Consider the following 25,486-nt stretch of genomic DNA (forward strand, 5'->3'; position numbering starts at 1 on the left):
TTAGAGCACACCGTCCCTCACAGTTACAGCACACTGTCCATTCCACTTACAGCACACTGTTCCTCTGAGTTACAGCACACGGTTGATCAGAGCTACAGCACACTGTTTCTCGGAGTGACATGATGCCTCGGAGTGACACTCTACCTCAGAGTTAAAGCACACTGTGCATAGGAGTTACAGCAAACTGTCCCTCAAAGTTACAGCACACTGCCCCACAGAGCTGCAGCACACTGTCCCTCAGAGTTACATTAGGAACAGTCAGCTATGACTCTGAAGGACAGAGTTACACTGTCCCTCAAAGTTACGGCAGACTGTTCCTTGGAGTTACAGCACATTTTCCCTCAGGCTTACACTGTTCTTCGGAGTTTGAGCACACTGTTTCTCAGAGTGACACGATGCCTCGGAGTTACACTGTACCTCGGAGTTATAGCACACTGTCCATCAGAGTTACAGCACAATGTCACTCAGAGTTACAGCACACTGCCCCTCGCAGTTACAGCACACTGCCCCTCGCAGTTACAGCACACTGCCCCTCGCAGTTACAGCACACTGCCCCTCGCAGTTACAGCACACTGCCCCTCGCAGTTACAGCACACTGCCCCTCGCAGTTACAGCACACTGCCCCTCGCAGTTACAGCACACTGCCCCTCGCAGTGACAGCACACTGCCCCTCGCAGTTACAGCACACTGCCCCTCGCAGTTACAGCACACTGCCCCTCGCAGTTACAGCACACTGCCCCTCGCAGTTACAGCACACTGCCCCTCGCAGTTACAGCACACTGCCCCTCGCAGTGACAGCACACTGCCCCTCGCAGTTACAGCACACTGCCCCTCGCAGTTACAGCACACTGCCCCTCGCAGTTACAGCACACTGCCCCTCGCAGTTACAGCACACTGCCCCTCGCAGTTACAGCACACTGCCCCTCGCAGTTACAGCACACTGCCCCTCGCAGTTACAGCACACTGCCCCTCGCAGTTACAGCACACTGCCCCTCGCAGTTACAGCACACTGCCCCTCGCAGTTACAGCACACTGTCCCTCGCAGTAACAGCACACTGCCCCTCGCAGTTACAGCACACTGCCCATCGGAGTTACAGCGCCCTATCCATTGGAATTACAGCACACTATCCCTCGGAGTTACAACACACCATTCCTCAGTGTTACAGCAGACTGCCCATTAGAATTACAGCACTCTATTCATCGGAGTTGCAGCACCCTGTCCCTCAGAGTTGCAGCGCCCTATCCCTCGGAGTTACAGCACACTGTCCCTCGGAGTTACAGCACACTGTCCCTCGGAGTTACAGCACACTGTCCCTCGGAGTTATAGCACACTGTCCCTCGGAGTTACAGCACACTGTCCCTCGGAGTTACAGCACACTGTCCCTCGGAGTTACAGCACACTGTCCCTCGGAGTTACAGCACACTGTCCCTCGGAGTTACAGCACACTGTCCCTCGGAGCTACAGGACACTATCCCTCGGAGTTACAGCACACTATCCCTCGGAGTTACAGCACACTATCCCTCGGAGTTACAGCACACTGTCCCTCGCAGTTACAGCACACTGTCCCTCGGAGTTACAGCACACTGTCCCTCGGAGCTACAGCACACTGTCCCTCGGAGTTACAGCACACTGTCCCTCGGAGTTACAGTGCCCTGTCCCTCGGAGTTACAGCACCCTGTCCCTCAGAGTTACAGCACCCTGTCCCTCAGAGTTACAGCACCCTGTCCCTCAGAGTTACAGCACTCTGTCCCTCAGAGTTACAGCACACTGTCCCTCAGAGTTACAGCACACTGTCCCTCAGAGTTACAGCACCCTGTCCCTCAGAGTTACAGCACTCTGTCCCTCAGAGTTACAGCACTCTGTCCCTCAGAGTTACAGCACTCTGTCCCTCAGAGTTACAGCACTCTGTCCCTCAGAGTTACAGCACTCTGTCCCTCAGAGTTACAGCACTCTGTCCCTCGGAGTTACAGCACACTGTCCCTCAGAGTTACAACGCACTGCCCATTAAGTTACAGCACACTGTCCCTCAGAGTTACAGTACACTGTCCCTCAGAGTTACAGCACACTGTTCCTCAGAGTTACAGCACTCTGTCCCTCGGAGTTACAGCACACTGTCCCTCAGAGTTACAACGCACTGCCCATTAAGTTACAGCACACTGTCCCTCAGAGTTACAGTACACTGTCCCTCAGAGTTACAGCACACTGTTCCTCAGAGTTACAGCACAGTGTCCCTCAGAGTTACAGCACCCTGTCCCTCGGAGTTACAGTACACCGTCCCTCGGAGTTACAGCACACTGTCCCTCAGAGTTACAGCACAGTGTCCCTCAGAGTTACAGCACACTGTCCCTTGGAGTTACAGCACACTGTCCCTCGGAGTTTCAGCAAAGCGTCCCTCGACGTTACAGCAAACTGCCCCTCAGAGTTACAGTACACTGTCCGTCGGGATTATACTGTCCCTTAGAGTTACACTTACCCTCAGAGTTACAGCACACTATTCCTCAGAGTTATTTTGTCCCTCAGAGTTATAGCTGACTGTTCCCAGATTTTCACTCTCCCTCAAAGTTACGGCAGTCTGTTCCTTAGAGTTACTGCACATTTTCCCTCAGAGATACACTGTTGTTTGGAGTTAGAGCACACTGTTTCTCGCAGTGGCACTATGCCTTGCAGTTACACTGTACCTCGGAGTCATAGCACGCTGTTCCTTAGAGTTACACTGTCCCTCAGAGTTACAGCATGCTGTTCCTTAGAGTTACAATGTTCCTCAGAGTTACAGCATGCTGTTCTTCAGAGTTACAATGTTCCTCAGAGTTACAGACTCTGTTCCTCAGAGTTACAATGTCCCTCAGAGTTACAGACGCTGTTCCTCAGAGTTACACTGGCCCCCTGAGCTACAGCATGCTGTTCCTCAGAGTTACAATGTCCCTCAGAGTTACAGACGTTGTTCCATGGAGCTACACTGTCCCTTGTAGTTGCACTGTCCCTCAGAGCTACAATACCCTGGCTCTCGGGGTTACAGTACACTGTCTTTCAGAGTTACACTGTCTCTTGGAGTTACTGCACACTGTCCCTGGGAGTTATACTGTACCTTGGATTTACAGCAAACTGTCCCTCAGAATTACACTATCTCTTGGACCAACAGCAAATTGTCCCTTGGGCTCCCCAGAGTTACACTGTCCCTCAGAGTTACAGCTAATTGTCCACAGAGTTACACTCTCCCTCAACGTTACAGTACACCGTCCCTCGGAGTTACACTGTTCCTCGGAGTTACACTATCCCGCAGAGTTACTTTGTATCTCGGAGTTACAGCACACTGTTTCTTGAAGTTTCACTGTCCCTCGGAATTACACTGTCCTTTAGAGTTACAGCACACTGTTCCTTCGGAGTTACACTATCCTGCGGAGTTACTTTGTACCTCGGAGTTACAGCACACTGCTTCTTGGAGTTACACTGTTCCTCGGAGTTGCAGCGTATTGTCCCTTGGAGTTACACTGTCCCTCGGAGTTACACTGTACTTTGGAGTTACAGCACACTGCTTATTGGAGTTACACTGTACCTCGGAGTTACAGTACACTATCCCCTGGAGTTACACAGTCCCTCAGAGTTACAGCACACTGTTCCTAGGAGTTATACCATCCCTCGGAGTTACAGTACGCTGTTCCTCGGAGTTATAGTATACTGTCCCCTGGAGTTGCACCGTCCCTCAGAGTTTCAGCACACTGTCCTTGGGAGTTAGAGCGCACTGACCTTCAGAGTTGGACACTCCCTCAGAGTTACACTCTCCCTCAGAGTTACAGCACAATGTCCTTTGGCCTTACACAAGCCCTCAATGTTACAGTGTCCTGCTGAGTTTTGTTCTCCCTTAGGGTTGCACTGCCCCTCCTACTTGCAACACGCTCATTCAGAGTTGCAACACACATGGCCATGTTTGGATAATTAGCGATGATAGGCTTCAATTTAGAATTCTCAGTAAGAGAGTGAGGAGAGAAGTTAAGAATAATGTTTTCATGTAATGGGTTGTTGGAATGTTGAATGTTTTGCTATGGCAATTGATTGACTCAGAGAACATTGCATCTTTTAGGGAAGCATTGAATAAATATCTGGAGCAACACAGTTGGATGGAACAGGAAAGTGCATTTAATTTTGGAATTCTGTAGCAAACAGTTGACTTAAGTGTTGGCTTTGAACGAGCTGTGTCAATTCCCAACAGCCCTGAAGGGTGTAATGTTCTCCTCAATTGTAACACCAATTCCAAATATTTTACCTTCACTTCAAAAACAGAGTGAATTAATTTTCCACATGGGCCCCAAATGTCAGTTGAAAATTCAGGGATAAACTACCTATGAAAGTGTCTGGAGTTCACCTCTGATGAACTATTCAAGGACCATTAACACAGATTTTCAAAACACGGACTCCCAGTTGGGGAGTGAACTGATATCCTCAAATTGTCTGTGAAACGTGTTTCACGAGGGAGGGGGGATGGTAAGGATATTGCCAGATGATGGCCTGTTACTGATTGATATGTACTTACAGGGCAGCAGAAGAGTGGAATGAAGACCCAGAGCCTTTCAGTGCAAGTTACTACAGGAGAAGCCTGGACAACACTGGTTTCCTCTTCCATGCACCGTACAGGGAACGTACGTGTCCTGCATGTTTGAGTCGTGTTCTAAAGGAGACATTTGCACATCTCCTCACATTTGTTAAAATGAAAACAAAATACTGCAGATGCTGGAAATTTGAAATACAAACAGAAAGTGCTGAAAACACTCAGCAGATTTGGCAGCATCTGTGGAGAGAGAAACAAGAGGCCTGGATTTACACCATGACGGAGAAGCTCTCCACCGTTGCAAAAATCACGGAAATGGCCGAAATTTTTAAGGCCCACCCCCGAACCTAGCATTTCCTATCTTCGTGGGGATGGGACTGGACTCGAGATAGGGTTCGCGCCTCCGTGATTTGCGGAGGCAGCTGGCCATTTAAATCACCATCTGCCCCCACTGAAGTGGGATTTTGAAAGAACAGGAGCATGGATTCCAGAGGGTGCAGATTAGAACAGATAAGAGGAAGTCTGTGCTTGGTGGTTCATTTGAATAGCCAGGGTATCCCTTTGGATAGGGTCCTGGGATACCTTTGAGAGAGGTAATCCACCCTTTGGGAGAGGTAAGGCACCCTTTGGGATTGTCAAGAGTGAACATGATAATGCACCTTTTACACACAAACCCATTGGCACAGACAAACTGTCAAAGAGCTGTAAAATAGTTGTCCAGCTGTCAAGGAACCGTCTAGCTGTCAAGGAACGATAAAAGAGCTTTCCAGCTGTCAAGGAACTGTCCAGCAGCCAAGGAGCTGTAAAAGAGCTGTCCAGCTCTCATTGGAACTGTCAAGCTGTCAAAGAACTATGACTCACTCTCAGTTGCAGAGACTAGTTTCTATCCCTCTATCTATACTGTCCCATACTACAACTACATTCCTTTTCACTCCCCACACATGAATGACTCCCTGCAACATGGCACCATGGTCAGTTTGCTCATCCTCCCTGCAATCCCTGCTCTCATCCACATAAGTTGCAAGAACTTCAAACTTGTTGAACAATTGCAAGGGCTGTGGCTCCACCAGTGCTACATTCTGGATCCACCAGTGCTACATTCTGGATCCCTTACCTGCCTCACTCATAGTCACACCCTCCTGTCCCTGACCATGGACCAAATCTGAAGTACCTGGCTTAAAGAGTGCGCCTGCTTCCTGGAACAAAGTATTCAGGTAACTTCCCCCTCCCTGATGCACCACAGTGTCCGAAACCCAGACTCAGCTCATCAACTTGGAGGCTAAGTTTCTCGAGCTGCAGGCACTTACTGCTGTGGATCGCACTGGTGTCCACCAGCTCCCATATGCTACAGCTGCAACACATCACATACCCTCCCAACTTTATTATGTTTAATTTAGCTAATCAGATTTCAAGTTTAGAAATATCATTGTCTGTAGTTATACCAAATAGTTTAACTAGTTAAGCTAGAAATGTAATGCAATACTTATATCTGCCCAGTGCCAGTTTAAACTACTGCCCACATTTTCAAGAGGTGAAATCTTAAAAGCTCACTAAATGTCACCAACCTGCTCACCTAATTAAAGCCTTGAGCACTCATCAACTTCTGGAGACTGAAAAAAAAATATAAAAACCAGCACCTCCTTTGCCCCTACACCAAATTCCAAAGTTAGTACTCGTACCTCATCGCAATCAGGCCCTGACACACTCTGTGCTCCCACACTGTCTTTGGAGTTCAGAAGATTGAGAGTTGATCTTCACAAAACATATAAGATTCTGAGGTGCTTGACAGGGTAGATGCTGAAAGGATGTTTCCTCTCATGGGGGAATTTAGAACTAAGGCCTGAATTTTTCCCTCATCGGGCACGTGCAGTCGGCGGGCCCGGGAGCCTCAGGGAGCTGCAGACTTGCAAATAATAAAATAAAGCACCAAAAAGCTGCAAAAAAGGTCCATGCATCACAACCAAACACCTGAAAGCATACCTCATAAAAATGCTGTCTCCAGATTTTTTTTTATTTCCTAATGGAGATTTCATTCCAGCCTTGAATGAAGTTTCATCAATAATGTAAAGGCCGCCTGGCCGATTTGCCCATCTGCCAACCATAAGGTTAGACGGGCCATGAAAAATTGCAGACAATCGTTCCGCTAATGGCCTAATTGCCTGCTTAATTGTTGGCGTGCTTCCGACTGCCACGTGGGACTGCCAAGCGAAATATCATGCGAGTGCGCGATGACATCAGGATGCTCGCCCAATGCCAACTTGTGCAATTTTATGCCCGATCAGGTTGGGCGTGCGCCCACCTGTGGAACATAAAATTCTGCCCTAGGGGTTCAGTTTAAAAATAAGGGGTCTCCAATTTAAGATGGAGATGAGGAGGAATTTCTTCTCTCAGAGGGTGTTAGTCTCGGGAATTTTCTTCCTGAGAGAGCAGTGGAGGTTGTATCATTGAATACATTGAAAGCTGAGTTGGATAGATTTTTGAACTACAAAGGAGTCAAGGTTATGGGGACAGACGGGCAAGTGAAGTTGAGGCCACAATCAGATCAGCCATAATGTTATTGAATGGTGGAGCAGGCTCAAGGGGCTGAATGGCCTACTCCTGCTCCTTTATCTTACGTCATTATGACACCGATTTAAGTTGAATGGAAAAGGAACCAAAGACAACATGAGGAAAAACATTTTTTATGCAGCGAGTGGTTGAGATCTGGAATGCAGTGCCTAAGAACGTGGTGGAGGGAGGTTCAATCGAGCCTGTCAATGGGGAATTGAATAATTGATAATTATCTGAAGAGAAAACAAATTCAGGGCCATGGGGAAAGGCGGGGAAGTGCAACTGAGTTGTTCTTGCAGGGGGCCATATCTATTCTATGATTCTTCAGGGATGAGAATTTTAAAATTAGATATAGCCAAATTGTGAACTGTTGTATGAATGTGTCTGTGTGTGTTGTACGGATGTGTCTGGGGGGTTCTGGAGACGTGTCTGTGTGTGGTGTGCGGATGTGTCTGTATATGTTGTGGAGATGTGTCTGTTTGTGTTGTGGATATGTGCCTGTGTTTGGTGTGTGCATGTGCCTGTGTATGGTGTGCACATGTGCCTGTGTGTGCTGTGCAGATGTGTCTGCATGTGTTGTAAGGGTGTGTCTTGTGTGTGTTGTGGAGATGTGTCTGTGTGTGCTGTACAGATGCGTCTATTTGTTGTGGAGATGTGCCTGTGTGTGTTGTGGAGATGTCTCTGTGTGTGTTGTACAGATGTGTCTGCATGTGTTGTGGAGATGTGTCTGTGTGTTTTGTACGGATGTGTCTGTGTGTGTTGTGTGGTTGTGCCTGTTTGTGTTCTGAAGATGTGTTTGTGTTGTGTAGATGTGTCTGTGTGTGTTTTGGAGATGTGTCTGTGTGCATTGTGGAGATGTGTCTGTGTGAGTTGTGGAGATGGGTCTGTGTGATGTGCAGATGTGTCTGTGTGTGTTGAACGGATATGCCTGTGTGCATTGTGGAGATGAGTCTGTGTGTGCTGTGGAGATGAGTCTGTGTTGTGTTGTGGAGATGTGCCTGTGTGGTGTTGTGGAGATGTGCCTGTGTGGTGTTGTGGAGATGTGTCTGTATGTGTTGTGGAGATATATCTGTGTGCTGTGGAGGTGGGTCTGTGTGTGTTCTAGAAATGTGTCTGTGTGTAGTATGGATATGTGTGTGTGCGTTGTGGAAATATGTATGTGTTTGGTGTACAGATGTGTCTGCATGTGTTGTGGAGATGTGTTTGTGTGTGTTGTGCAGATGTGACTGTGTGTGCTGTGCAGATGTGTCTGTGTGTGCTGTAGAGATGTGTCTGTGTGCGGTGTGGAGATGTGTGTGTGTGTTGTAGAAATGTCTGTGTGTGCCATGGAGCTGGGTCTGTGTGTGTTGTGTGGTTGTGTCTGTGCGTTGTGCAGTTGTGTGTGTGCGTTGTGCAGTTGTGTCTCTGCGTTGTGCGGTTGTGTCTGTGCGTTGTGCAGTTGTGCGGTTGTGTCTGTGTGCGTTGTGGTGTCTGTGTGCGTTGTGCAGTTGTGTCTGTGTGCGGTTGTGTCTGTGCGTTGTGCAGTTTGTGTGCGTTGTGCGGTTGTGTCTGTGTGCGTTGTGCGGCTGTGTCTGTGTGCGTTGTGTAGTTGTGTCTGTGTGCATTGTGCAGTTGTGTCTGTGTGTTGAACGGATGTGGCTGTGTGCGTTGTATTATTCTTTGAATTGTAGGCATTTAGGGGGCTAAGGCATCTTGATTCTCCTCAGCGATATTTTAAAATGTGCTCAATATTTGTGGGCACCTTTTTGCTATGAGAAACCCAGTGCATTTGTCAACCATGTTTCTGTTTCCTTAGCTGATCCTGTCAAGTTAAATCACAGCATGAACAAGTTGTAACTTTGTGTTCTAATTGATCCTCAGCAAATAGCATGGTTGACACGGATCTGATGAACAACAGCATTGGGATTCTGGTGAGTGCTGCTGTGGACCTTCGCATCTATGGGAAGTCCCTGAAACCTGCAGGTAGGCCAATCTCTTCCACACTCATCCAGTCACAGTCCAGTCACGTTCTCCCCAGATTATCCAACTTTGCAGGATTGAGTCCTTAATTAAATATTCTCCTACTTGGTGTGTTTTTTTTAGTGGTTGGAGTGAAGTTGGACTATGAAGCGTGGGTGTCAAAGTTTAAAATTCTAGCCAGTAACCAGACGAACCGAGACCAGATGGAACCACGCAAGGTAACACCATGAGGCTCAATATTTGTGGGGCTGGCCATTCCAGCCAGAGCAGCATATAATTGGCAATTCATAGGGACATCATCAGACACAAGATAGAGAATAGTGTGTGTATGTGCCAATGATGTCCTTATACTAACACCTTGCTCAGTTATCACTTTGATGTAACTGAATGACTTGCTAACCATTTCAGAGGGCAATTACATGTCAACCACATTGCTTTGTGTTTTGTGCATGTTTGCACATGTGAATTTATCTATCTCTGTGTGTGTTATGGGGATGTTATGTGTGTGCATTGAGATTTATTTGTTCCTTCAACTAACACCCTGCTCTGTTTTGTGTATGTGTGTGTGTGTATCTCGATGTGTCTATGTGCACGTGTGTGTGTCTGTGTGCATGTCTGCGTGCGTGTTGTGTGTGTATGTGTCTGCGTGAGTGTGTGTTTCTGCGTGTGTGAGTGAGTGATGGTCCTTCTGCTGACACTCTGCCCTACTGGTTTGATACAACTGAATGGCTTGTTTGGCCATTTCAGAGGGAGATTAAGTGTCAACCATATTTGTCTGTGTGTTGTGCCTGTTTTGTACATGTTTGAATTGGTATCCGTGTGTGATTTTTAGGGTGCATGTGTATGCCTGTGTTTTGGGATGTATATATATTTTTGTAATCACTCATGGGATATGGGCTGGCAAAGTCAGCATTCATCACCCACTTCTAATTGCATGCATGTAAATTTATCTATCTGTATACATTATTTTGGGGATGTATGTGTTTGCATGTATGTTTTGTGGGGCTGTCCATCTGTGTGTATTTGGATGTATGTGTGTTTTATTAATTCCTTCAGAGAAGTGGGTATCGCTGGTGAGGCCAGCGTTCATTGCCAATCCCTAACTGCCCTTGAAAAGGTGGTTGTGAGCCCCCATCTTGAATACAACTGAGTGGCATACAAGGCCTTTTCAGAGGGAAATTAAGAGACAATAGCTTTGCTGTGAGTCTGGAGTTGCATGTAGACCAGACCAGGTAAGGGTGGTAGATTTTATTCCCTAAAGGGCATTTGTGAACCAGATGGGTTTTTACAACAATTGAATAGTTTTATGGTCACTATTACCAATACCAGCATTTTATTGAAGATTTATTTAACTAATCGAATCTAAATTTCCCAGTTGCCATAATAGAACTTTTACTCAGGCCTCCTGAACATCAGTCCAGGCCTTTGGATTACTAGCCCAGTAACATAACCATTTTGCTCCTGTACCCAATGTGTTTTGGGATGTATGTGTCTGTGTGTATGTGTTGGAATCTATATGTGGGATTTATGGGTCAGTGAATGTAGGTGTTGGGATGTGTGTGATCTTTATACTGACCCCTGCCCTGTTGTTGGACAGTGTGTGTGTCAGTGGCAGAGTTTATACTGACCCCCTGCCCTGTTGTTGGACAGTGTGTGTGTGTCAGTGGCAGAGTTTATACTGACCCCCTGCCCTGTATTGGACAGTATGTGTGTCAGTGACAGAGTTTATACTGACCCCCTGCCCTGTATTGGACAGTGTGTGCATCAGTGGCAGAGTTTATACCAACCCCCTGCCCTGTATTGGACAGTGTGTGCATCAGTGGCAGAGTTTATACCAACCCCCTGCCCTGTATTGGACAGTGTGTGCATCAGTGGCAGAGTTTATACTGACCCCCCGCCCTGTATTGGACAGTGCATTCCCTGACTCTCTATGCACTGTTCTGCTGATGTTCCTTTTCTTCATAGCATTATTTACTGTGTAAGCATTGTTTGGGTCTGATTCAATCCTGCCAGGATTTGTTGATATGAAAGGTTGACGCTGTTAGTTCCCAGGTGCTATGAAACATACTGTGATAGTGACCACAGGTATGGTCCATGTAAGTGCAGCCAGAGAAATAAATTGACTTGCTCTTATTTTTTTTTGCACAGTGCATGCCATCTTCGGACTGTGAGATGGACTGTGACGTTAACAGTGAGGTGGGTATGAGGAGCCTTTGACTCTAAATTGTTGGTACAGTCATTGTAACTGGAAACATGGAGTTAGATTACATCCAGCAAAGTTTTAGAGGAACAAAAACAGAATTACGTGGAAAAACTCAGCAGGTCTGGCAGCATCGGCGGAGAAGAAAAGAGTTGACGTTTCGAGTCCTCATGACCCTTCAGCAGAACTGAGTAAAGTTAGGAGAGGGGTGAAATATAAACTGGTTTAAGGTGGGGTTGGGGGGTGGGATTGAAGTTGGGGGGGTGGGGTGGTTGTAGCGACAAGCAAGCAGTGTTAGGAGCAGATAATCAAAAGATGTCACAGACAAAAGGAACAAAGAGGTGTTGAAGGTGATGATATTATCTATGAAAATGTGCTAATTAAGAATGGATGGCAGGACACTCAAGGTACAGTGGGGTGGAAAGACTGACAGGGTATTACATTTATAGATTTAAAAATAATGGAAATAGGTAGGAAAAGAAAAATCTATATAAATTATTGGAAAAAACAAAAGGGAGGGGGAAGAAACGGAAAGGAGGTGTGGATGGGGGAGGGAGTTTAAGATCTAAAGTTGTTGAATTCAATATTCAGCCCGGAAGGCTGTAAAGTGCCTAGTCAGAAGATGAGGTGCTGTTCCTCCAGTTTGTGTTGGGCTTCACTGGAACAATGCAGCAAGCCAAGGATAGACATGTGGGCAAGAGAGCAGGGTGGAGTGTTAAAATGGCAAGCGACAGGGAGGTTTGGGTCTTTCTTGCAGACAGACCGCAGGTGTTCTGCAAAGCGGTCGCCCAGTTTGCGTTTGGTCTCTCCAATGTAGAGGAGACCGCATTGGGAAAAACGAATGCAGTAGACTAAGTTAGGGGAAATGCAAGTGAAATGCTGCTTCACTCGAAAGGAGTGTTTGGACTCTTGGACGGTGAGGAGAGAGGAAGTGAAGGGGCAGGTGTTGCATCTTCTGCGTGGGCATGGGGAGGTGCCATAGGTGGGGGTTGAGGAGTAGGGGGTGATGGAGGAGTGGACCAGGGTGTCCCGGAGGGAACGATCCCTACGGAATGCCACCGGGGGGGTGAAGGGAAGATGTGTTTGGTGGTGGCATCATGCTGGAGTTGGCGGAAATGGCGGAGGATGATCTTTTGAATGCGGAGGCTGGTGGGGTGATAAGTGAGGACAAGGGGGACCCTATCATGTTTCTGGGAGGGAGGAGAAGGCGTGAGGGCGGATGCGCGGGAGATGGGCCGGACACGGTTGAAGGCCCTGTCAACCACCGTGGGTGGAAAACCTCGGTTAAGGAAGAAGGAGGACATGTCAGAGGAACTGTTTTTGAAGGTAGCATCATCAGAACAGATGCAACGGAGGCAAAGGAACTGAGAGAATGGGATGGAGTCCTTACAGGAAGCGGGGTGTGAGGAGCTGCAGTCGAGGTAGCTGTGGGAGTCAGTAGGCTTGTGTTTTAGAGGAGATCAGTTTATGCAGTGGCAGCTGTTGTTTGATGTTTAAGGAGGCTAACGGACAGCATCTGAGGTTCACTTCCCTGCTCTATTCCCAGTAAGCTGATCTCAAACAGACTGGCAGTCTGGCTGGTTTCAGTTGACCTTAATGCCCAGAGTTCAAGGAGGGAAAAATCAGCTCCTGACTGCTCCCAATGATTCTCAGTGGCTGTTGTATGTGGGGTGTTGTTTGAGGACAGTATTAAACAAGCTTGTGATTTCATGTGTCTAACATTTGCACGGTTGAACGCACCAGCCACCTTTAACACCTTCCACTGTCATCCAGCTGGGTGGGACTGCACTCATATGGTTCTATCCTTATCTATCTAATTATAGCCAGAGAATTACTTGCAATGGCTTCTCTTCCTGCCGCCTTATCATTACCTCTGGTCACTAAAGGATTTACTCTTGGCCCTCCTACATGCTGCCCCTGAACTTGTATCTTTCTCTAGCTTCTCTCCTATTTTCTCTCATGCCATCTCCGAGCTCATGTAGGTCATGAGACCTACCTCCTGCTCTCTCAAGCCTATTCCCACTAAACTGCTAACTACCCAACTTATTTTTGTGGCACCCATGTTAGCTGATATTGTTAATAGTTATTTCTCCTCAGTTACTATCCTCTCTTATTCAAATCTGCTGCCATCACCCCTCTCCTCAAAAATTAACCCTTGAACCCCTCTACCCTTGCAAATTATTGCCCTATCTTCAACTTCCCTTTCCTTTCCAAACACATTGAACACTTTATTGCCTCCCAAATCCATACGCGCCTTTCCCAGAACTCTTTGTCTGAACTGCTCAGTTGCCAAAAGTACTGAAATGGCTGTTATCAAAGTCACAAATGACATCCTATGTGACTGTGACAAAGGTAAACGTTCCTTCCTCATTCTTCTTGACCTGTCTGCAGCCTTTGACACAGCTGATCACACCAATTGCCTCCAATGCCTCTCCATTGTTGTCCAGTTGGGTGGAACTGCTCTCACCTAGTTCCATTCATACGAACATACAAACATACGAATTAGGAGCAGGAGTAGGCCACTCAGCCCTTGGAGCCTGCTCCACCATTCAATAAGATCATGGCTGATCTGACTAACCTCATGCCCACCCAGGATATCCTTTTACCCCCTTGTTTATCATTAGTCAATCTACCTCTGCCTTGAAAACATACAAAGACTCTGCTTCCACTGCCTTTGGAGGAAGAGAGTTCCAAAGACTCAGTACCCTCTGAGAGAAAAAATTTCTCCTCATCTCTTTCTTAAATGGGCAACCCCTTATTTTCAAACAGTGACCCCTAGTTCTAGATTTCATATCTATCTAATTGTAGTCAGAGTATCGCTTGCAACGGCTTCGCTTTCCATTCCCACATAGTTATCCCTGGGGCTTCAAGGACCTATCCTTGAGCCCCTCCTATTTCCCATCTACATGCTGCTGCTCAGTGACATTATCCGAAAGCACAGCATGAGTGTCCACGTGTACATTGATGACACCCAGTTCCTCACCTCTCCCTGTCCCAACCCCTCCACTGTCTCCAAGGGGGATTTTAACCCCCAAAAATGCTCATGTTTGCATTGGTGGGAGGTTAAAGTGCTAAAATCTGAGTCCTGACCCATCCACCATTTTAAGTTTATAACTCTGTCCAACTGGAATTCCTGGGCCCACAGGGGAGCGCAGATGATTGGATCCAGTTACCTGCTGAACCCAGTGTATATGCCTTGCCAAACCCCACAATCTGACACCCCCATCCCTTCTGATTTATCTACCATCTCCCCACTCCCACCTCTCCGAAGGGCCTGATGTGCACCGATCACCCCTACCAAAGGCCTCTGACCATCCCTCCCTCCCTCGCCCTGTCTTCAATCCCTCAGACCACCTCTGCACGCCACCACTGCCACCCCCACCCCCATCGGTCTCTGATCCCTCAGACCTCTGACATCTCTCCAGTCGGCATCTGATCCCCAACTCCCCCACACACCAGCCTTCGATCCCTCAGAACTCAATTCCCCAACCACGGGCCCTGGCCTTTAATTCCTTAGGACAAGAATCTCCAACCCCACCTAACAAGTATCCCCCTAGGTCAGGGATTCGCCTCTCCCCTCCCCAACACTGAATCGGACCTACCTGGTGCTGAAGCCTCTTCACCAGCGCCACCTGTGCAACTGAAAGCAAAGCCTGTCAATCAGCCTTACCTCTGGGCGGGGAACCTGTCAATGATGCCACACTCTCATATTAAAACTCCACAGTATGCAGGGAAACCCGAAACTCGAGATTTCCCATGCTTCACAAGGCTCCCCTCCCTCCCAAACCCCCTTAGCCCTGCCAGACAGTCAAAAAGTGAAAACTTACTTCCCTTCCCAGAATTGTCTGATTGCTTGTTCGACTTCCTGTGCCAGCTGAGCAGAAATTTCCTCTAACTGAATATCGGGAAGACCAAAGCCATTGTCCTGGGCCTCGCTGCAAGCTCCATTCCATAGCCACTGAATCCATCCTTCTCCCCGGCAATTGTCTGAGACTAATCAGCCTGTTTGCAACCTTAGTGTCATATTTGACTCCAAGATAAGCCTCTGACCACATATCTGCACACTGGCAATACTCAGCTCTTCTCACTACCTCTTCATTCAACCCCTCCAATGTCTTTGAATTGTCACACTGCATCTTTAGGATTCAATACTGGACGAGCAGAAATTTCCTCCATTAGCTTTGCCTATGGCCACTGTTCCAAACTCTGTTTCCTAGCCACTAGTCCTTTCTTTCGCTGGCAGCTATGTAAAATTTGAACCTGACTCTTCACAACCTGGGTGTTGTATTTGACTCAAAGATGAAATCTCGACCACAGATCTGCACCTTCAATGAAACCACCTATTTTCATCCAATTCTCCCAGCTTCAGTTCATCTTCTGCTAAAATCCTCTTCAATGCTTTTGTTACCACCAGACTTGACTATTCTAAGGCACTCCTGGCTGGCCTCCCACTTTCTACACTCCGTAAACCTGAGGTCAACCAAAACTCTCCTGCCCATGCACCCTTACTCACATCAAGTCCCATTCTCCTGTCGCCCCCATGCTCACTGACCTGCACTGGCTTCTGGGTAAGCAACTCCTGGATTTAAAAATTCTCATCCCTGTTTTCAAATTCCTCCACGGCCATCTCTGTAATCTCCTCCAACCCCACAACTCTCCCAGATGCCTACACTCCTCCAACTTTGGCCTCTTCATCTTCCCTGATGTTACTCACTCTAGCATTGATGGCCATCCCTTCAGCTGCCGATGCCCTAAACCTACTTTTTTGACCAAGTTTTTGATCATCTGCCCTAATATCTCAGTGTAAAAGTTTTGTTTCATTATGTTTCTGTGAACTGCCTTGGGATGTTTTTAGCACGTTAAAGGGCTACATAAATACAAGTTATTGTTGCTGACATCATTTGAAAACACAACGGCAGGTTCCACATGTATTATGACGACACCCAGCTCTACCTCACCATCGTCCCTTTCAGCCTCCCGAGTTTCTCTGATCTGCTTGTCCAACATCAGTACTAGAGGAGCAGGAATTTGCTGAAGCTGAGCATTGGGAAGACCAAAGCTATTGACTTTTGACCCCACCACAAACTCCGTTCCTTAGCCACCAACTCCTCCCTCTCTCTCCCTGCAAATGTATGGGGCTGAAGCAGACCCTTCACAACCTTAATAAAGCAAAATACTGCGGATGCTGGAAATCTGAAACAAACACAGAAAATTCTGGAAAAACTCAGCAGATCTGACAGCATCTGTGGAGAAAGAAACAGAGTTAACATTTTGAGTTCGTATGACCCTCCTTCAGAGCTACAGTGTACAGAAATATGTAGAATATCTACTTCTCTGTAGCTCTGAAGAAGGGTCATACGGACTCGAAACATTAACTCTGTTTCTCTCTCCAAAGATGCTGTCAAACCTGCTGAGCTTTTCCAGCATTTTCTGTGTTTGTTCCCTTCACAACCTTGTTGTCATATTTGATGCTGAGATGAGCTTTTGTTCCACCACCAAGACTGTGTTTTTCCACCCGAAGGAAGAGAGATACTGGGAGTTATGTCACACCTTTCATACTTCCTTTTTTGTCACATTTACTATCTGTTTTGTCACCTTGTGCTGTCCTTTGTACCTTTCCACCGAACCTGCACCTGTGTTAATTTTTGCACTTTTGTCTGTTTTTTTCCTATTAGTTTTATGTTGGTTTCTGTTGATTCATTGCCACGGCTGTTTTTCCCTTCGTAAGTGGATTCTTGCCCCTTGAGGTTCTGGATTACATAAAATTATTTTTGAAGACCTCCCACTGATCTTCTCATGTTTTATCCATTAACAGATCTGTCCAGTTAATTGTGAATAGTTTGAATATCCTGCATTATGCGATTGACTGCTCACATTCACTGGGAGCTCTCACAATGCCTCCATTTTTAGGCAGCCCTTTGAAGCAACATAGCCTGGCCCAGAAATGCCAAGATGGATCCTGAGAAATTAAGTCTCCCTTCTGGAGCCAACCTGTGTCCAAATTGCTGTCCCAGGTCACCAACACCACTATGACAAGGCCCATTCTACCAGCAGCACCACCCTAGAGCTCACTATTGGCATTGGGAAGCCATGCATTAAATGGTTGCATTGATTTGGCGATCCTCCGCAATGTTAATTGACCAGGATCACAAGCATTGTGGTGGTAAACTATCTTTTGCATAATCTTGCCTGACAAAGTAGCTTGATCAGAGGCCCTGGATGAGTTGTGGTGTTGGGGGGTGGTGCTGGGGGAAAAGGCACCAGGGGCTGGAGGGGAATCAATCTGAGTAGAATATGAAGAATATTCCATTAGTAGCTGCAGTGACTTTCTCTTGAGTGTCACATCTGACTATTGGATGAAGAGCCACAACAAATACACCATCATCTATAGCCGCTTGCCTCTGAATATTAGCTCATATCAGTCACTACCAATCTTGTCAAAAACCATATGCTACCAATATCTTTATTTGTAATCTATTGTATGTGTGTATGTCCATCTGTGTGTGTGTGGGCATACATTTTCGTTTATGCATTACGTCTAACAATAGTACTTCTCCTTGATGTTAGTGGGCACATTTCAGATGACAAGGCTATTTGTGACAGCACAGCAGCAAGTAAAAGTTGTACAAGTGATCTGACTGGGTTCTCGGAATGGCTGAGTTGGTCGTTGAGCCGAACATATCATGAGATGCCAGGCGAGTTTGCTGATCTTAGCAGGACTAGTGCAATTGGCCTCAGTGTCTTCAGGTTAAGGTTGGGGAGGGGGGCTGGAATTCAGGCAAGATCCCCATACCTGATCACTATGCAATGATCTTTGCTGCAAGTATGGAGATTGCATGAGGAAATTATGGTAGCAGATTGGCACTCATTGCTCATAAGTAACTTAGAGGACGCCCAAAGGATGATCCTCAGCACTAAATGTGCCCCAGCATAATGATGCTGAGACACTGAGCAATGGAAGGTGGCCCTCCCTAACCCTGGCTGACAGGAAGTTGGATAAACAAGGCAAAGCCTGGACGATTCTGTGAAATAAAGTGGGAAACCAGGTGCTTAACTAATCTCTAGCTAATTAAATAACCATATGGAAGATCCTGCTTTCTGCTAACTTTGTGTATCTTCTGTTATGGATGGGAGAGAGATGGGCAAACTATACTTCTTTCCTCTCACCAACTGTCCGTAAACAGAAGGTGTTTTGAATTATTTGTTAAAGTATGCTGTGGCGTGTTTTCCCAAACCTTCAGTTTGCGTGAGATAGGTGTGAGATTGTTGCGGGATAGGAAAAAAGAGTACAAGCACCACAGAAATTAATACTGAGTTACGTGATTTCCAGAGCCCAAGAAGTCAAAGTCCAGTGTTTCCATCGTGGCAGAGTTCAGTCCCAATGAGATCCTGGTTGGAGATGACAACACAAAAACCGTTATAATGAATGATGCTGCAACACGATGGGCTTTCTATGCTTAAAGCGCTTGGCAGGCGTTGATCAGAGACTTTTAAGATCAAGTAGACTTTGTGGAGTTGAGAAATGGTAACCGACTGTTTGCTCAGCCAGGCTGCTGGAGTCCTTGCCAGTTGATGTTAAAGGACAGGCCGAGGATTTCTCAGCGCTCAAAGGCACTTAGAGATTTAAAATGGTCACTTAAATTATGTGACCTTCCTTCTCCACAATTAAAAATGGATGTTTATCCAGTGTCTGGAACTGGCTTTGATTTTAGGACTGATATTGCCCCAGTCATTAGCTGTCGAAAGAGTTACCATCTATATTGAACATCTGGCATTGGGAAGCCATTGTTTAGGCCAATCCACTGACTCTGCTACCAAGGTGAGTTTATCACATGCAAATGACGTCCTTTTATACCCTCAATGGTCCCCTTTTGAAATGGACCTGGACAGTCCCAGGTGTGAGATGAGTTTGTTAGCAGCTCTGCAGGAATAATGAGTTTTGATGTGCGAGTCCCCTGGTTTTATAATTACAAGGGGTCTGTACAATGAGGTGTGAGATTCCACAGGCTGAGAGAGGAATTCTTTTGTTCTTCTAACTACTGTTGGTAGTTTCCAGAACAAAGGGCCAATCCTGTGGTCATGTGACTTGTAGTAGCCATATTTTTGGTTCAGCAGCAAATCCATTTCAAAGAGAGCAAAAGAATAAAGTATTGATACATACAATAGATATAAAAACAAAAAGCTACTGCGGATGCTGGAAATCCAAAACAAAAACAGAATTACCTGGAAAAACTCAGCAGGTCTGGCAGCATCGGTGGAGAAGAAATCAGCTAACGTTTCGAGCCTTCATGGCCCTTCGGCAGAACTGAAGCATAGTTAGGAGAAAGGAGAAATATAAGCTGGTTTAAGGTGGGGGGGCGGGGGGGGAGAGAGAAGTTGAGGGTGTGGTGATTGTGGAGATAAGCAAGCCGTGATAGGAGCAGATAATCGAAAGATGTCACAGACAAAAGGATCAAAGAGGTGTTGAAGGTGGTGATATTTGTCTAAGAAAAGTGCTAATTAAGAATGGAAGACAGGACATTCAAAGTACAGCTCGAGTGGGGGTGGGGTGGAAAAGACTAACAAGGTTTTAGTTTTAGATTTAAAAATAATGGAAATAGGTGGGGAAAGAAGAATCTATATAAATTATTGAAAAAAAAGGGGAGGGGAGGGAAGAAACGGGGTGGGGATGGGGGGAGGGGGAGTTTAAGATCTAAAGTTGTTGAATTCAATATTCAGCCCGGAAGGCTGTAAAGTGCCTAGTCGGAAGATGAGGTGCTGTTCCTCCAGTTTGCGTTGGGCTTCACTGGAACAATGCAGCAAGCCAAGGACAGACATGTGGGCAAGAGAACAGGGTGGAGTGTTAAAATGGCAAGCGACAGGGAGGTTTGGGTCTTTCTTGCGGACAGACCGCAGGTGTTCCGCAAAACGGTCGCCCAGTTTGCGTTTGGTCTCTCCAATGCAGAGGAGACCGCATTGGGAGCAACGAATGCAGTAGACTAAGTTAGGGGAAATGCAAGTGAAATGCTGCTTCACTTGAAAGGAGTGTTTGGGCCCTTGGACGGTGAGGAGAGAGGAAGTGAAGGGGCAGGTGTTGCATCTTCTGCGTGGGCATGGGGAGGTGCCATAAATGGGGGTTGAGGTGTAGGGGGTGATGGAGGAGTGGACCAGGGTGTCCCGGAGGGAACGATCCCTACGGAATGCCGTCAGGGGGGGTGAAGGGAAGATGTGTTTGGTGGTGGCATCATGCTGGAGTTGGCAGAAATGGCGGAGGATGATCCTTTGAATGCGGAGGCTGGTGGGGTGATAAGTGAGGACAAGGGGGACCCTATCATGTTTCTGGGAAGGAGGAGAAGGCGTGAGGGCAGATGCGCGGGAGATGGGCCGGACACGGTTGAGGGCCCTGTCAACGACCGTGGATGGAAAACCTCGGTTAAGGAAGAAGGAAGACATGTCAGAGGAGCTGTTTTTGAAGGTAGCGTCATCAGAACAGATGCGACGGAGGCGAAGGAACTGAGAGAATGGGATGGAGTCTTTACAGGAAGCGGGGTGTGAGGAGCTGTAGTCGAGGTAGCTGTGGGAGTCGGTAGGCTTGTAATGGATATTGGTGGACAGTCTATCATCAGAAATTGAGACAGAGAGGTCAAGGAAGGGAAGAGAAGTGTCAGAGATGGACCATGTGAAAATGATGGAGGGGTGGAGATTGGAAGCAAAATTAATAAATTTTTCCAGGTCCCGACGAGAGCATGAAGCAGCACCGAAGTAATCATCGATGTACCGGAGAAAGTTGTGGGAGGGGGCCGGAGTAGGACTGGAACAAGGAATGTTCCACATACCCCATAAAGAGACAGGCATAGCTGGGGCCCATGCGGGTACATACAATGATACATACATTGATACATACAATGTTGGATTTCTTTTCATGTCATAGGGACCCAACACTTCAAACCCTGAAAAGCAGCCAACCGTTTGGGGCAGAAAATGAACAAATTGAGTCTAGATAAACAGAGGTCTTCACTCTGACCAATAGTTAGCAAAACAGCCAATTGGCAGAGAGATGTTAATGCAACTTAATTCACCATCTCCTATTCTTGATTTTCAGGACCTGTTGTGCGTGTTAATTGATGATGGTGGTTTCCTAATCATGTCCAACCAGCCTGAACACTGGAGCCAGGTAACATAACACTGAAGTGAATGTTGCACTGTGATCAAATAGTCAGACACTGAGCCAAAGCCTACACTAAAAGCAGTCTTAGTCTTGCCTGCTACTAATGACAGCTATCGCCAGCATAACTCTGATACTGTCCAAGAATGTCATAACATAGGGACAGACAACATAAATTGCAATATAATATATATGCATATTTATATATATATAAATAATATATATATGTGTGTATATAGATGATTACAACACAGAAGGAGGCCATTTGGTCCGTGTCTGCGCCGGCTCTCCGAATGAGCAATTCACCTAGTGCATTCCCCACCTTCTCTGGGTAACCCTGCACATTCTTCCTTTCCATATAATAAACCAATTCCCTCTCAAAAACCTCAATTGAACCTGCCTCCACCACACTCTCAGGCAGTACATTCCAAATCTTAAACACTCGCTGTGTGAAAAATTTTCCCCTCCTGTCTCCATTGCTTCTTTTGCCAATTACCTTAAATCTGTGCGATCTCGTTCCTTTCACCAATAGGAACAAGCTTTCCCTATCTTCTGTGTCCAGACCGCTCATGATTTTGAATACCTCTATCAAATCTCCTCTCAACCTATCTTCTCCAAGGAAAACAGTCTCAGCTTCTCCAATCTATCTACATATCTGAAGTCCCTCATCCTTGGAACAATTCTCATGAATCTTTTCTGCAATCTCTCTAATGTCTTTACATCTTTCCTAAGGTGTGGTGTCTAGAACTGGACACAGTACTCCAGCTGAGGCTGAACCAGTGTTTTATATAAACTTAACATAACCTTCTTGCTCTTGTATCCTTTGCCCTTATTAATAAAGCCAAGATACGGTATGCTTTATTAATAGCTCTCTCAACCTGTCCTGCCCCCTCCAATAACTTAGCACATATACACCCAGGTATTTCTGCTCCTGTAACACCTTTAGAATTGTACCATTTATTATATATTGTCTTTCTGTGTTTTTTCTACCACATTGAATCACTTCACCCTCCCCTGCATTAAACTTCATCTGCCACTTATCTGCCCATTCCACCAACCTGGCTATGTCCTTTTGAAGTTCTAATTGTCCTCTTCACAGTTTACAATGCTTCCAAGTTTCATATCAGTCGCAGGTTTTGAAATTGTGCCCTTTACACCAAGGTTGAGGTCATTAATTTTTTTATTCATTCATGGGATGTGGGCCTTGTTGACTAGGCCAGCATTAATTGCCCATCCCTAACTGCCCTTGAGAAGGTGGTGGTAAGCTGCCTTTTGAACCACTGCAGTCCACGGTATAGGTACACCCAACAGTGCTATTAGGGAGGGATTTCCAGGATTCTGACCCAGTGACAGTGAAGGAACGGCGATATATTTGGCTTGGAGGGGAATTTTCAGGTGGTGGTGGTTTTCCCATGTGCCTGCTGCCCTTATCCTTCTAGATGGCAGTGGTCGTCGGGTTTGGAAGGTGCTGTCTAAGGAGACTTCGTGAATTCCTGCAGTGCATCTTGTAGATGGTACACACTGCTGCCATTGTGCATCAGTGGTGGAGGGAGTGAATGTTTGTGGATGGGGTGCCAGTCAAGGGGGTTGATTTGTCCTGGACAGTGTCAAGCTTCTTGAGTGTTACTGAAGCTGCATTACAATCCTGACTTATGCCTTGTAGATGATGGACAGGCTTTGGGGAGTCAGGAGGTGAGTTACTTGCCACAGGATTCCAAGTCTCTGACCTCCTTTTGTAGCCACAGTATTTACATGGCAAGTCCGGTCCAGTTTATGGTCAATGGTTACGCCCAGGATGTTGATAGTGGGGGATTCAGTGATGGTAATTCTATTGAATGTCAAGGGGCGATAGTTAGATTCTGTTGTTGGAGATGGTCATTGTCTGACACTTGTGTGGAGTGAATGTTACTTGTCATTTGTCAGCCCAAGCCTGGATGTTGTCCAGTTCTTGCTGCATTTGGACATGGACTGCTTCAGTATCTGAGGAGTTGTGAATGGTGCTGAACATTGTGCAATTATCAGCAAACATTCCCACTTCTGATCTTATGATGGAAGGAAGGTCATTGATGAAGCAGCTGAAGATGCGTTGGGCCTAGGACACTACCCTGAGGAACTCCTGCATTGATGTCCTGGAACTGAGATGATTAACCTCCAACGATCACAACCATCTTCCTTTGTGCTAGGTATGACTGCAACCAGTGGAGAGTTTTTCCCTCTGATTCCATATTTTCTAGGGCTCCTTGATCCCACATTCAATCAAATGATGCCTTGATGTCAAGGGCAGTCACTCTCACCGCACCTCTGGAGTTCAACTCTTTTATCTATGTTTGAACCAAGGCTGTAATGAGGTCAGGAGCTGAGTAACCCTGGCAGAATCCAAACTGGGCGTCATTAAGCAGGTTATTGCTCAACAAATGCTGCTTCATAGCACTGTTCATGACTCCTTCCATCATTTTACTGATTATCGAGAGTAGACTGATGGGACGGTAATAGGGCAGGTTGGATTTGACCTGCTTTTTGTGTACAGGACATAGCAGGGCAATTTTCCACAATACCAGGTAGATGACAGTGTAGTAGCTGTACTGGGATAGCTTTGCTAGGGGCACGGCAAGTTCTGGAACACAAGTCTTCACTACTATTGTGGAATATTGTCAGGGCCCATAGGCTTTGCAAATTGGCTGAAGACTGGCATCTGTGATGCTGGGGACCTCCAGGAAAGCTGAAATCGATCATCCACTCGACATTTCTGGCTAAAGATTGTTGCACATGCTTCAGTCTTATCTTTTGCGCTGATGTGCTGGGCTCCCCCATCATTGAGGATGGGGATATTTGTGGGGCCTGCTCCTCCAATGAGTTGTTTAATTGTTCACCACCATTCATGACTGGATGTGGCAGGATTGCAGAGCTTAGATCTGATCCGTTGGCTGTGGGATCAATTTTTTGCATGTATTCTTTCATGGGCTGTGGGCGTTGCTGACAAGGCCAGCAATTGTTGCCCCATTCCTAATTACCCTTGAATTGAGATGCGTGCTAGGCCATTTCAGAAGGCAGTTAAGAGTCAACTACATTGCTGTGGGCCTGGAGTCACATGTAGGCCAGACTAGGTAGATTTCTTTCCCAAAAGGACATTAGTGAATCCAATGGGTCTTTACGACAATCGACGATAGCTTCATGGTCTTCATCACTGATGCTAGCTTTCAATTCCAGATTTTATTAATCGGATTTAAGTTCCACCAGCTGCCGTGGTGGGATTTGAACCCGTGTCCCCACAGCATTAGCCTGGTCCTCTGGCCTGAGGTGAGAATGACTGCCCTTGACATCAAGGCAGCGTTTGACTGAGTGTAGCTTCAAGGAGCCCTAGCAAAACTGAAGTCAGTGGGAATCAAGGGGAAAACTCTCCGTTGTTTGAAGTCATACCTAGCACAAAGGGTGATAGTTGTGACAGTTGAAGATCAATCATCTCAGTCCTGGGAAATCACTGTAGGCATTCCTCAGGGTAGTGTCCAAGGCCCAACCATCCTCAACTGCTTCATCAATCACCTTCTTTCCATAATAAGGTAAGAAGAGGGAACATTCGCTGATGTTTTCACAATGTTCAGATACTGAAGCAGTCCATGTCCTTATGCAGCGAGACCTGGACAATATTGAGGTTGGGCTGATAATAGCAAGTAACATTCATGCCACACAAGTACCAGGCAATGACCATCTCTGACAAAAGAGAATCGAACCATCTTTGCTTGATATTCAACAGCGTTATCATCGCTGAATCCCCCACCAATAATATCCTGGGGGGTTACCATTGATCAGAAACTGAACTGGATCAGCCATAGAAACACTGTGGCTACAACAGAAGGTCAGAGGCTGGGAATGCTGAGGCACCTAACTCACCTTCTGACTCCCCAAAGCCTGTACACCATCTACAAGCACAAGTCAGGAGTGTGACGGAATACTCTCCACTTGCCTGGATGAGTGCAGCTCCAAAACATTCAAGAAGCTCAACACCAGCCATGTTGACGCAGCCTGGTTGATTGGCCCCATCCACCATCTTAAACACTCATTTCCTCCACCATCAACTCCCAGTGGCATCAG

The 25,486-nt window shown here is 46.6% G+C and overlaps 1 protein-coding gene across 3 annotated transcripts in view; it reads left to right on the plus strand.

Annotated features, from left to right (window-relative positions):
• Window positions 1–25,486, plus strand: part of cacna2d2a (calcium channel, voltage-dependent, alpha 2/delta subunit 2a) — a 991,061-nt gene that overhangs the window by 911,175 nt on the left and 54,400 nt on the right. For all 3 annotated transcript variants that reach the window (XM_078543862.1, XM_078543864.1, XM_078543863.1), the window contains 5 exons: window positions 4,532–4,635; window positions 8,955–9,056; window positions 9,177–9,271; window positions 11,202–11,249; window positions 21,335–21,406. In XM_078543862.1, coding sequence (XP_078399988.1) covers window positions 4,532–4,635; window positions 8,955–9,056; window positions 9,177–9,271; window positions 11,202–11,249; window positions 21,335–21,406 — 421 coding nt within the window. The remainder of the gene's footprint in view (window positions 1–4,531; window positions 4,636–8,954; window positions 9,057–9,176; window positions 9,272–11,201; window positions 11,250–21,334; window positions 21,407–25,486) is intronic.

The sequence above is a fragment of the Cetorhinus maximus genome, chromosome 6 (genome assembly GCF_964194155.1).
Source record: "Cetorhinus maximus chromosome 6, sCetMax3.hap1.1, whole genome shotgun sequence".
Taxonomy (NCBI): domain Eukaryota; kingdom Metazoa; phylum Chordata; class Chondrichthyes; order Lamniformes; family Cetorhinidae; genus Cetorhinus; species Cetorhinus maximus.